Source organism: Ambystoma mexicanum, chromosome 6q (genome assembly GCF_040938575.1).
Source record: "Ambystoma mexicanum isolate Mex_15411 chromosome 6q, UKY_AmexF1_1, whole genome shotgun sequence".
In the NCBI taxonomy this organism is placed as follows: domain Eukaryota; kingdom Metazoa; phylum Chordata; class Amphibia; order Caudata; family Ambystomatidae; genus Ambystoma; species Ambystoma mexicanum.
Window position 1 is genome coordinate 1,529,653,808 of NC_090937.1, and position 14,292 is coordinate 1,529,668,099.

The 14,292-nt window shown below is 44.6% G+C and overlaps 1 protein-coding gene across 1 annotated transcript in view; it reads left to right on the forward strand.

The window, feature by feature from the left end:
* LOC138516815 (progonadoliberin-2) overlaps nt 1-13,251 on the forward strand; it is a 105,159-nt gene extending 91,908 nt beyond the window's left edge. The window contains exons 3-4 of the mRNA XM_069632228.1: nt 6,954-7,037; nt 12,491-13,251. Coding sequence (XP_069488329.1) covers nt 6,954-7,037; nt 12,491-12,529 — 123 coding nt within the window. The 3' untranslated portion in view covers nt 12,530-13,251. The remainder of the gene's footprint in view (nt 1-6,953; nt 7,038-12,490) is intronic.
* The last annotated feature ends 1,041 nt before the right edge of the window (nt 13,252-14,292 follow it).

Below are 14,292 nucleotides of genomic sequence, written 5' to 3' on the forward strand. Positions count from 1 at the left end.
TATAGGTCCCAAAGGGACATAAGTGAGTCAAGTGGCCCATTGCCCCCATCACTAGATGTTGTAGGTTTTATGTTCTGGGGCCTGACAATACCAATACTGAGATGCTATAGGGATTACAGAGCACTGCTCAAAGCACTATAGGTCTACAGACTCTCCCTGCTCTGCAAGCCGTATGGATTCTCTGTATTGTCTATAGACAGTCTGTAGGAGTAGCTGTAGGGTTTTCAACAAAGGGAAAATCTGCATACTAGCACAGAGAAGCAGCAGGACTTGTAGAGCAGGGAATGTCTGTAGCCCGACACAGAGAAGCTGTAGGGCCTGCTGATCAGGGAATGATTGTAGATCAATCCAGCGAAGCCGTAAGGATGGCTCAGAAGGAAAAGTCTATAGACCAAAACAGAGAAGCCATAGGATGTGTAGAGCCAGACAAGTCTGAAGATCAATGCAATGAAGCCATCAGGCCCATAGAGCAGAAAAAGTCTATAAACTAATACAGGGAAGCCATATGGCTTGTAGCAGAGTTGGGACCTCTGCGGACCAATACAGAGAAGCCGTAGGCCTTGCAGAGCAGGGACAATCTGCAGACAAGTAAAGAGTAGTCGTAGGGCTTGCAGACCAGGGACAATCTGCAGACCAGTAGAGAGTAGCTGTATGGCTTGCAGACCAGGGACAATCTGCAGACAAATACAGAGAAGCCTTAGGGCTTGCAAAGCAGGGATGTCTATAGACCAATGCAGAGACGCTGTAGGGCTTGATGAGCAGCAGAGAAGACTACAGACCAAATCAGAGAAGCCTTAGGGCTTGCAGAGCTGGGAATTCTGTGGACAAATACAGAGAAGCTGTATTTTTTACAGAGATGGGAAGTCTATAGACCAATACAGAGAAGCCGTAGGGCTTGTAGAGCAGGGACAATCTGCAGACAAGTAAAGAGTAGTCGTAGGGCTTGCAGACCAGGGACAATCTGCAGACCAGTAGAAAGTAGCTGTAGGGCTTGCAGACCAGGGACAATCTGCAGACCAATACAGAGTAGCCTTAGGGCTTGCAAAGCAGGGATGTCTATAGACCAATGCAGAGACGCTGTAGGGCTTGCAGAGCAGGGACAATCTGCAGACCAGTAGAAAGTAGCCATAGGGCTTGTAGACCAGGGACAATCTGGAGACAAATACAGAGAAGCCGTATGGCTTGTAGACCAGGGAAGTCTATAGACCAATACAGAGAAGCCGTAGGGCTTGTAGAGCAGGGAAGTCTATAGACCAGTACAGAGAAGCCTTAGGGCTTGCAGAGGTGGGAAGGCTGTGGACAAATACAGGGAAGCTGTGGGGCTTATAGAGCAGGCAAGTCTATAGACCAATGCAGAGAAGCCTTAGGGCTTGCAGAGGTGGGAGGTCTGCGGACAAATACAGAGAAGCCGTAGGGCTTGCAGGGCAGGGAAAGTCTGTCAAGTAATCCAGAATCTGCATTGTAAATGGTCATCTGCATAAATGATAGAATTTGCTGTCCTTGAAAGTGGGAGCAGAGTAATCTACAAACAGATCTTTCCCCTCTGGTGGGGTGCAGAGTTCTATGCCATCCTACAGTATTTGAAAAATATATATAGGGCCTGGTTTATAAAAAGGGTGTTAATGGGAATTCCCCATTGAAAACTCCTTTAAATCAGGCCCATATTGCGTGAAAAAAAATAATTGCTGCTCTTCTCTGTAATACTGTGTATTTTCTGACAAATACGAGTGTGGGGGGACACGTGGAGAGTTCACATTTGTGTGTGTGAATGTGGTTCTAGACTGATGGAGTGCAGCAATACACCAATTATTTTACTGCACAGATGTATGAGTCGTACAATGGTGAGCAGATGCAACAGCTATTTCTTTTTTATTATTTACGCAAAACATAATTACTCAGACCTGTTTAAGATTCCGTACTGGTTGACCTGTAGCAGCATTTGAACATTCGCTGCTCGACCGGCGGCCATGCAAAATCAATGCTTTATAATCTAAAAATTTAAGCGATTTCAACATATGCACGCCGGCAAAATATCAAACGAGGCCACACTGGACTGCGCCGCCATGTTCATTAACTGTAAGTAGGCAGCGCCCATTTATGAAAATGTTTGCTCTCTGGCATACGCCCACTATCAGAGCAATTGCATCTTTCTGATTGGTTTTCTTCTAACGCTCACACCCAAATCAAGCTCTTCAGCAAACTATGGCAATCTGCCTTAGAATTCCATCAGAGAAACGTGATCTTGTTCCACTCTGAGCAGCCAAGGAAAGATGACGAGCAGAAAGAACTCCGAGAGCTATTGCCCTGTTCCCAGATTACCTTAACCTGGTGGAGCGTTGGCCATTCTCAAACCTGCTGTGAGCCTCTGCCCATATACCCCTGTCCCCTGTCCTTTAGAGTTTTATTCTTTACATTATTTTTTGTCATTTTTCAGAAAGCAATTGACAGGCAAGTCATTAACATTGTTGAGATCATATTGTTTGCGAAAAAGCATCAAGGACATAACATTTAATTATGGTCACATCCCACTTACCACAGCATCCCTCCTCTCACAATATCACCTCAATGCACGTCAGAGAAACGCTCACAGTGGCCTGCAGAGTCTGATTGGCCATTGGTGAAGACACTGCTACACATGTACAGAACGTCCCAAATCCCATTCCAGAGTAACAGTGCCTCCTTCTTCTGGAGCCCTGTTAACAGCACAGTGAACCTCAGTCGGTTCGGAATGACCACTGCCCTCTGAGTCTTCCTCTGACCTCTCACATGCATAGAGAACGGTTCCCAGATGCATCTAAGAGGTCACCAAAAAAGTGTTGATTGCATTGAGGTTCATAATCAAGTCATTACATTTGGCGTCCATTGTATGGAATTCCTTCTCCTGGCCACATCTGTTTCCAGCCTATTAGGCGTCGTGTTCAGTTCCTTCTCCTCTGCAAAAAGGCATAGTAGACCTCTCATGGGTGATAGTCGTATACGCCTCGACGTGATTGTGCTTATGTGAGGCGCTGGGAGGCACAGGGGTCAAGCATGGTATTTTATTTTACTGGACATCTATGGGAGATGTCCTGTAAAAAGATGACTTCCCTGCTTCCTGGGTTCCTGGGTCTCCAGTGCGCACGTGTGCACCTACTCTCTCACACACACTCTCTCACAGACACCACACACACACACACACACACTCTCTCTCTCTCTTTTTTTACTGGACAGCTGTCATAGATCTCCAGTAAAAAAAGAAAATATACCATCCATGTTCCAAAGGCACATTACAAAAGGCAAGCTGATTTTCCCTCAAAGCACAAACAGGAGCCAGCTTTGGTAAGGAAGCACCCCTACATGGCTGTATGTGTAGGGAGGGGCAGGAGCACCCCCTCACACATACAGGCATGCAGTTCCCAAGCCAGCATTTCCAATGGGCTATGCAAGAATGGGGAAGCAAAACACCCCACCTACATTTTTTCAAATAAATATTTTTGCTTTTCTTTTCTTTTGTAAATTAATTTAAGATGTGGAGGATGGTAGGGGGTGCATTTGTGGCGCTTGCACTGAAAAGAAAATGCACCCTAAAAGGCCCAAAGGGCTTACCGTCTTTTGTTTGCTGCTGGTGGTGAACCCCCTGCCTCGTGGAAGCAAGTCAGGCCCGTTCTGGCGGATGCCCCAGAACAAGAGGCAGAGGAAGGCTGATCACAGGATTTTCAGTGAGGGGCTAGGGAGGCGGGCCGGCATTCGCCTGCTGGCAAGTCCTGGTTGGGCATATGAGGAAAGGAGGCCCAATCTGCGCGAGCCCTTTTCAGGCCCCAGGCCTACTGGAACAAGGCAGCCGTTATGAAAGGGGGCAAAGGGGCAGCCTGCCGTGTAGGCAAGGTCACCTTGCACCCAGAAACACAGTGCATGCGTTTTTGCAAATACATATTTTCGCTTTTCTTTTCTTTTGTAAATTAATTTAAGTTGTGGTGGATGGTAGGGGGTGCATCTGCGCTGCTTGAACTGGAAATAAAATCCCCCCCTAAAAAGCCCAAAGGGCTAACCTTCTTTTGTTTTTCTGCTGGTGGTGAGCCTCCTGCCTCGTGGAAGCAGAAGAGGCCCGTGCTGGCCGGAGCAGATTATGTGGCAAAACAAGTCAGTCTTCTGAAAGTGAGACCGACGGTGGGATCGGAAGATAGAGTGGCAGGATCCATTAGTGCAAAAAGCTTTATTGGTTCAGTGTGTTAACAGTTTAAAATGTAAACTTTCCACACCATTTCATCTTAAAAAATTCATCATATAAAATGTGTCCATATATATTCTCGTATCACAATTAAAATTACTTATTGCAACTATATATATATATATATATTTATATATATATGTACATATATTTCATCCTTATTCCACAATTCATATAATATCTGCGAATCTCCCATCTCACTCCCATCAAGTCATGTTTAATCTTGGTCAACATAGAGAGTTCTTCTGAACTATTTCACTGTAGCTTTACCAATGCAACAATCAATGGCACTTGTGTTGCTCTTAGACATCGCTCCCAAAATCCATCAGAATAAATGGAAATGTTTGCATGCACAAACCTGCCCAACTATTTTTGCCTAACTCCTTTTGACCTTAGGACATTCTAGTAGCACCGGGTTGTCCAACTCCAGGCCTCCAGGATATCCCTCATTAATATTCATGAGCAAACATTTGCATACATTTAGAATCATTGTATGCAAATTTATCTCATGAATATTAATGAGGGGTATCCTGACAATCCAACGTGCATCCGTCCCTCGAGGCCTGAAGTTGGTAGCAGATGCCCTATAGTTTCCTTACCCTGAGGCGGCTCACACAATCTGCACCACCACTCTTCAATTGGAATGTCCCATCTAGTGCCAAGTGCAGCAAAACAAGGCAATTGATTACACAAAAAAGTCCTTCTGATATTTGGGCATGGGCATTTTAACATATAAGGCTTGTGTTGCCGATACAATTATATATGACATACTAAAGAGTGTGTGGACTTCATGTCGTTGCCATTTCCCGGTTATATAGGCTATCTCATATACTTGCTTTTTAAAAAAAATCTGTGTGACTAGTTGTTAATAGGTTTAGGGACAATCAATAACATATAGGAGGTCATTACAACCTTGGTGCTAAGTGCACCAACTTTACCACCATGGTGTAAACTCCGTTTACACCATGGTGGATGGCGGATTTACCGCCCCATTCCAAGGTGAGTGGGGCGGTAAATCCCCATTTCCCATTTTCCCTTCCCCATTCCCATTTTTGCCCCATAGGGCATAATGGGAGTGGGGAAGGCGCTAATTACGCCGCAGTAAATTACGGGGGCGTAATTAGCACCATGGCGGGTTAGCGCCATGGATTTTAACGCCTGCTAAAAGCAGGCGTTAAAATCAGAATCAGGCGTTAAGGGTTAACGGTGGCGTTAACCCTTAACGCCTGAGTTGTAATGAGGGCCATAGTATTCAACTACCTGTAACTCCTGTTTTCCTTGGCTCCCCATAATAAAACCCACATCAGATGGTCAGGGCATTTTAATAGGTACAGATAAAGCACCACCTCCCTTATCGTAGCTAATATTTACATGGAGGGCACACCCAAATCCAATCTAATAATCGATATGTGGACTGCAATCGTAAGGGCTAGAACTTTCTTCCATATTGTACCTTCCAGAGTATCCAGTCTGTCTTTTATGCTCCAGCCCCACATTTACTTCATATAATAGCATGGGCCGAGGTTTGACCGATAGGCCTCTAACCTCTCTTCAGGCAGAACCCACCAAATTGTCTTGTAGCCTAAGTGCTCCTAGCTTCAACAATACATTTGATTTAACGTGCACTCACAATATTTGTTCATTATGCCTGTTTTGAAACAGCATGCACAGATAAACATAAGAGTGCACGAGTTCCAATTTAGAGTCTCCCACCGGCCATGCCTTCACAATACCAATCTTTCTTCTCCCAATGTGCAATCTTGGTCTTGGTCAGATCAATTGCCAAGTCATGTTCCCTTGAAAAATCCCAAAGCACTTTAAGGGATCTCTTAAGTCCCACTAGAGCATGATCAATAGGACTATGTCATCAGCATAGCCTAGCCTAGCTATCTTAACGGTGTCTCCACAATTCTGGGTGGTGAATTATTAACCTCCCCATGTCTAGCCAGCAGATCTTCAATGTAGAGGTTAAACAGTAGTGGGGCCAGAATACAGACTTGTTTCAGCCTCCAGTTTGTACTTATTTTCTTAGAGCAGCCACCTGATTGTTTAGTTTTATCATGACCCTAGTATCTGTGTATAGGTGTACAATCCTATTCAGGGCCCTCTGGGGATACCCCAGCTATCAAGCTTTCCCCACAGCCACACCCTGCTGACCGAGTCAAAAGTTGCAGTGTAATCTACGAAGCAGGTATAAAGTGCCTCTTTCGCTGTATGCGCCTGTCTGGTAAGGAGTCTCAATAGCAAGGTATTCTGATCTGTCCCATATCCTTTCCTAAATCCCGCTTGAAAAGGATCTAGCAACTTCTTCTCCTCCACCAAGCTAATAGGTCCCCTTAATAGGATCTCATCAAATGTCTTGCCAGGCACATCTAATAATGCTAGCAACGTATAGTTGGTAGGATCCACCTGCTCCTTCTATTTAAAAATGGGTATATTGCTTTTTGTGAGGTCTAGGATGTCACAGATAGGATTCTGGAATGTGTGTTGCTTGATGGCATCTAATGGCTTTCTATATATTGTACATACATTGACCCAATGCAAGCCAAGTGGAGCTGAGAGATCATGGAGAAGGAAGACAATATTTGAGAAATAGGACTAAGCCAAAATCTGATGCTTACAGGAGGCCGTGGAGCAATGGCTAAAATATTGATATCCCTTGCAGCCACTTAGTAATGTGGGTATTTTACGTTACATAGCATTCTCACTACTAATTCCTTCTTTAATATCTTACTTGCCTTTTCAGGTTTCAGAAGAAATCAAACTTTGTGATGGAGATGAGTGCGCCTACTTCAGAAACCCAAGGAAAACAATTGTGAAGAATATCTTGGTAAGAGGAAGTAATGACATTCCAAAGATTGTCATTGACAAATCGATCAAGAATCAAGAAATGGGCGGAATGACCTACACAGTACATTAACACATCAGCGAGTAGCAGTGGCCCAGAAAAAAAGTACATTTGTTGCAAGACCTGGGTATTTATCACATTGAGCAAATCCTTGGTAATTGCTGTTTAATGAATCTAGGAGACCTGCGCTGGCAAAATCTCCATCCTGCACTGTACATGCAAGAGGGAAATCCCATGTACATAATTCACGGATCAGGGCCTCATCACGAGTTGGGCGTCAACGCCGGCGGTATTACCCCTACCGCCAAATCCCCCGGCGCTATTAGCACCAGATCATGGGTTTGGTGGTAATGGAATTCCCCACTGAGCCAATTCGGGAATGCCCCATTCCCCATCAGGCTCAATAGGGAATTTTCGCGGTCTTACCACTGGCGGATTTCCCGCCGGCGGTAATAGCTCAGAGCTGGGGAGAAATCCGCCAAAGCCCTGATTTGGCGGACCCTTCAATCCGGCGGTAATAGTGCGACCGCCGGATTTAAGGGTTACCGCCAAACTCGTGATGAGGCCCTTGAAAGGAAATCAGAACAGTAGATGTCGAGTCACTGAATCTACACAAAATAGAATAAAAATATTAGTGAATCATGTTGATAAGGAAATTGACTTTATGTATCTTGCAATTTCTGGTAGGGGTCAGTGAAGGGAAATGAAACACACATTTATTTTTATTTTGGCAATTTTGTGCCCTTTTGTAAAAATACTATTTAAGGCATTTGCTCCATTGGCACACAACAGTTAAAATAACCAGAATAGTCTTCAATAAACTGTGAACTGACATCAATCAATTTGGCTTAAAAAAAATCACACGAATTGGGCGGTATCCCCGGCGGTATTACCACCGGGTCTATTATCTGTTATCGCCAAAGCTATTAGCGGCTGATCATCGGTTTGGCGGAACGGTAAGTCCCCATTCCCATCGGAGCCATTTGGGAATTCCCCATTGGGCCCAATGGGGAATTATTGGTGCTACTACCACCAGCGGTATTAACGCGGCAGTAATAGCACCACAAATTGGCAAAATAGCTGCAGATTTGCCCCCAGCTCAGAGCTGGCGGTAAATCCTGCCAAACCCCTGATTTGGTGGGCCCTTAAATGCGGCGGTAATAGCGTTACCACCGCATTTAACGGTTACCACCAAACTTGTGATGAGGCAGTAAGTGTGATAACAAGTACAAGTTATGGCGGACTCTTTTGGATGTAGGTTTGACAGCTGCAGCATTATTTGCCTGTGCCAATCCCGGAGCGCTGTTCCCATGTCCAGTGTGCGCAACACCACCTTCTTCCATGGAGTGTGTGTTGGGATGGTCAGCTGGTATTATGCCTGTAGGCTTTGGTACCCCTTTGGAGTGCTTATCCTCATGGAGCAAGTGCAAGTTATTCTTCTAAGAATGCAGTGACGTGGTATAAAAGCCTTGATGATGACCTCACCTCACCTTATCTTGAAAGTGTGGTTTATCACACCAATTTATTTTTCTGTTCACTGCCCCATATGTCTGTGGCCCATGTGCTTTAGATACCAAGAACAGCCAAACTAGTGTTGAATGGCTGTTTGCTTTTGAGTAACTAATTAAATTGCGCAGGGGATTACATTGCTTGCTCAATTCAACCCAATGTAACTACCTTTGTGGCTCTGCCTGAGAAATCCTTTCTAATGTGCATGCAGCAATCTCCTGAGAATGTAGTATTCCATTCAATTAAAAACCTTCTACTTGTAACCTGCATACTTTGCCTGATTGGTGTATTGTAAGACGCTAATTAGATGTAGCATTGCCTTTGCATTTGCTCTCTTGTACAAAGTTCAGTTCAGAAGCTTCACATAATCTACACATCATCCCTGATGTATGTATTGTACGTATGGGGTCTATAAATGGGCAAACTAACTGGGGGCACACCCAGGGGTTTGCAAGTAGACTGCCCAGTTAGCAGAGGAGTTATGATGTGTATGGGGAGCAAGATAGGGCTGTTGGATGGACTCCAGAGAGGGGAAAAAAGGGGTGAGTGGAGTGAGCAGTGATTGTCGTTATGTTCTTTCATGAGTAAGATCTAAAGTGTAAGATGGAGGGAGCAGTCTTATGTGTGCTATGAACGTGTTACAGAGACAGGGTGCATAGCAACCAAAGGCTGGTCTCTTGTTTTAACCATCTTGCACTTCTCTGTTTCTAGCTTGGCTTTTGTAGGTTCTGGTGTTGCTCTGGTCTCTAGAGATGGTTTCATGGCTAAGTAGAGTGCTGTTTTGTTGCAGTTCTTTTTTTCTAGCTTGGCTTTTGTAGGTTCTGGTGTTGCTCTGGTCTCTAGAGATGGTTTCATGGCTAAGTAGAGTGGTGTTCTGTTGCAGTTCGTTGTTTCTAGCTTGGCTTTTGTAGGTTCTGGTGGCGCTCTGGTCTCCAGAGATGGTTTCATGGCTAAGTAGAGTGGTGTTCTGTTGCAGTTCGCTGTTTCTAGATTGGCTTTAGTAGGTTCTGGTGGTGAACTGGTCCCCGGAGATGCTGAGTTTCATGGCTAAGTAGAGTGCTGTTTTGTTGCAGTTCTTTGTTTCTAGCTTGGCTTTTGTAGGTTCTGGTGGTGCTCTGGTCTACAGAGATGGTTTCATGGCTAGGTAGAGTGGTGTTTTGTTGGAGTTCTTTGTTTCTAGCTTGGCTTTTGTAGGTTCTGGTGGTGCTCTGGTCTCCAGAGATGGTTTCATGGCTAAGTAGAGTGGTGTGTAGTTGTAGTTCTTTGTTTCTAGCTTGGCTTTTGTAGGTTCTGTAGTGCTCTGGTCTCCAGAGATGGTTGCATGGCTAAGTAGAGTGGTGTTTTGATGCAGTTCTTTGTTTCTAGCTTGTCTTCTGTATGTTCTGGTGGTGCTCTGGTCTCCAGAGATGGTTTCATGGCTAAGTAGAGTGATGTTTTGTTGCAGTTCTTTGTTTCTAGCTTGGCTTTTGTAGGTTCTGGTGGTGTTCTGTTCTCCAGAGATGGTTTCATGGCTAAGTAGAGTGGTGTTTTATTTCAGTTCTTTGTTTCTAGGTTGTCTTTTGTAGATTCTGGTGGTGTGCTGGTCTCCGGAGATGGTGAGTTTCATGGCTAAGTAGAGTGGTGGTTTGGTTGTGACTACTTTGTAGGTGATATAGGCAGACAGATCATGCGTTTCAAAACTGGCTACAGCAGATTCTTATGTCGAAGGCAGAGTAGTCGACATCTTTTAATTATGCAGGGAATGCTAGATCAACTATGCCTTATATACAATGCTTAATTTATTGAAAAGAAATAAGGCTAAGGCCCCAAGTATTTTCGAGCATGCCTGTGCCACATTGAGAAGACAGCTTTCCACCCACTGCTGCCACACACCAACTTCTGCTTCCCACATTGTCAGCTTATTTGGGGGTTGCAGCTGCAACTGTCACTGGATCACTGCGGGAGATACGTGCAGCAGCCATTGCAGATCTGCTATTTACAAACACCAATCAAAGTATCATATAGCACAGTAGATCTGCCTTGAGATGAGACTCCATATGTTGTACTGCTCCTTTAAACACAGCATCCGTGTTATCAATTTCCTCTGATTCCATAGAGACTGTGGAGCATTTTGACCATCTGGAGCAAAAATGCTTTATTCATATAGCAAAGTTATTGACGGACACAGTCATTACTAAACCAACTAACTTTCTTGTCAAACACCTCTGCATGATCATCTATCATCATGATCTTCTCCAATCGCATGTCACCCAGCGCAGGCATTACTCCTTGGTAGTGGTCTTTTCCCTGGCCTTGCCCATCTGGTGGGGCTATTGGCGGGCCACTCTCCAGTTGTTATCCTCTCTGCTGGTTACTCTTGTACCCCACTAATGACACTAGTGACTTCAGCACCACCAATCGCAATCATGTGCCAGTGTGCGTTTCAGACTCAGTGAGTTCCTAGCCATGTACACGCCTGCATACTAGTGCACCTCATGCTGACGGCATACCAGAAGATAAAGGGAAAGTGCCCGGCTTAGCACGGCCCTACATGTCTCCGCTGAGTGCCATGCCTGCAGAGGCTCAGCAAGCAAGTATCATACCTATGTGGCACGTACACATGTGATTACTGGCCAGTCTGTTTATATATAGGGCTACAACGAGTACTATGCATGCATGGCTGCTGGTCACAACATGTGCTTGAGCTACCCGCACTTTGGTTACAGAAGGGTCACAGTATCAATATCATATAAACTGATTAGAGCAGTGTGCTGGGATGCCCACAACTTAACCTTCCGGTTCATCGCTATTCATAAAACTGGACAACTAGCATGACTCACGCTGTCATTTCCAAAAATAAAGTTGCCAGAACGTAATTGGCCTGGATCTGAGAGAGTAAATCCTGGTGCTGTGAGGTAAATTCTTGGTCTCAGTTCTGGCAAATGCCAACACAAATTGATCACTGATTATCTGCTATTTAAACAGAAGAGATGTCTGTCTTTACGTCTCCTGCCTTCAGTTGCCCATACATTCACCGAGTCACATTTACTTCTCCATACCTTTACTTTTCCTGTCCTTCACTTCCTCTAGCATTCACTCTGTCATTACAGTGGGAGACCTCCTGTATCACCTTCTTTTTTAACTGGAAAACAGTACTACATAGCTCCTTGCGTTGTTACTCATGTGGTATGTGGTTACTGTAAGACAAGTGTCTGGAGGCCTGCACGTAGATGGCATGAGGGAGTGGTCAGAGCGGAGCCTAACAGGAAGTGAGTTTCAAAGATCAAGGCCAGTGATGACGATGCACCCGTCACCTCTGTGTTTGTGGTTTGACCAAGAGATGTGGAGGAGGATGAAATCCGATGGTCGGAGTCGGCATGGGTTTTGTCTATGGCTCCTACTTTGGGTGCATTTGGGTCTCTGCAGTGTAATTTTATAGGTTTTCTAGAGGTTCAAGGGGAGGATGATTGCCACTTTTTATAAATTGTGTAGCCTCGGAATTGGCTTCAGGGGTTGGGTAAATAGAGGGGGTTTCCATAGTCTAGGTGAGAGTTGGTTAGAGCGCCTTTTATCGTGTTGTTGAAGACACTTACCTGCATTGACAGCTCATCTCCGGAAAGCCTCTGGTCTGTTTATCCTTCTGAACATATTACTACCAGAACTCTTAAAATATACATGGTGACCCCTCACAGACAATGCCAACTGAAGGTTGCATGAATATTACACCGCATGAGTCTTACACCCGACCAACATGATCCATCCTCTCTCTCTGTCCTTTCCAGTTGATGATTGGAAATGCCAACCCAAGATCGTGTGTCTTCTGTGTGACACTACCTTGATGTTTCAAAGGATTCCTGTAGCTTATGGAGTAGTTATCCATATACCTATGTGCATTTTTTATTTTTATGTCGCTGTATTATCCTAATTTTTCATTTTCATTTTGGCAGGCTGATCTTCTTGCAAGACGGATGCAGAGAAAGAAATGACATCAGACCGTAAACACTAGACTCTTTCGAAAAGTTGGCCCAACGCCTACGATATAAATTCCACCATTTCATTTTGGAAGCTGCGTTTTGTTTTTCAAGAAGTCTGACATGTCAACCATCCCCAGCGATCACCGCCATGGCTGCGCATCAATCGAGGACGCGGACCGGTTCTGAGCAACGACCATGACCTGAGCTACATTACGATAAAGTTCAACCGGCTCCTGGATTTGTTTTTCCATTGGTGGGCTCTGTCATACCACCAAGATGAACAAAATACTTTATTTCGGTTTATTATGCATATGCCACACTGCCGCCCGATTCCTTTTACCGGTTCTGTGCTTACCATGAGGCGCAGCACTTTAAATGAAGTCAACGTTGTTTTAGCTTATTTTTTTTCTTAACTTATCTTACATTTTAATTGGCATTCTATTGAACATCATGTTCATTTTTATTTTATACGTTTGGTTAGGGAACCTGTAATTGTGGAGAAATACCAAAATACTTAACATACTTTACATTCAAATAAATAAGATATGGACTTCCTCATGAATATTTTCGGGTTCAACTTGGAATGTAAGAAACATACTCTTGTCATTGGCCGTGTACAAGCACAGTGCGGCCATTTATTTGTAAACTGGCTAATAATGGAATGTGAAAACACTAACGGCATTCACCACTACGCTGTAATAGAACGATAACAGTTCAAAACTTAGCAGACATCTTTAGACATGAACGCCTCCTGTCCTCTTTTTATTTCTAGTAGCATAGCCTACAGCCGTGGAGGCTGCAGTCTCACATGAAGCCACAGAAGCTTGCTCCTATTTACTATACTGTGCCAGGACATCTCACCACGTTTCTAGTTTTGTTGCCGTGGGAGGTCATGCTGGACTCAACATTTCCAAGTGCCATGTTGACTCTGACACCGCTGAAAGCGAAGCTGATCCTGATGTTCCTAGGTGCCCAACTGGTCCTGATGTTAGGGACCATCCCCCATCAGGTGTTCTGCTGATACCATGCCAGGCCATGACATTTTCTCTTCAAGCATATCACCTATTGTCTGTGTACCCAACAACCACATTTGGCTAGCTGTTGAGATCTGCCACACAGCACCACTTCATTTGGCCTTATATAAGAGCATCCTTCCCCACACCCGCCTTAAGTTAAGGGAACTTTTCCCTACTTTCTATACTAGAGGTTTGTCAGAACAATCAACTTCCCTTGCTTCACTTCCAATTCCTAAGGCCATATACTACCAGCATTCAACCCAGAGCCATTGATTTTCATGCCCCATGTCCCGACGGTCAAGTACCATATTTTCCTATCAAACATTTCTCATTACTGTCCCCCTCTACTGATGGGGTGGCATTGGTGTCTGGCCACTGGCAATCCAATATCTTACAGCTGTAGACAAATGATACATTATGGGGGTTACCCTCTTCCCCGACTATTGTACTGAAGCCTGGTGTTAAGTTGTACGGCTAATCCTCTTTATTTTATTCATTTATTTTATTTGGTGTTTATAATGCACCTACACATCAAAAGGTAATTCAAGGCGCAACAGGGCAAAAGAGGGGTGGGAGGAACAGGGATGATGAAAAACAAAAACGGTCATACTAGGGCTTCTGACATTCGCATTGTGCAAGTGTAGTAACATGAAGTGCACGGGAGAGGGTATGTGGAAGGCCATGCCAGAGCAGAGAGCCCATGCTTTAAGCGTGTGTCATGGGGAGGCCAGCAGGTGGACAAGAGATAGGGGAATGCAG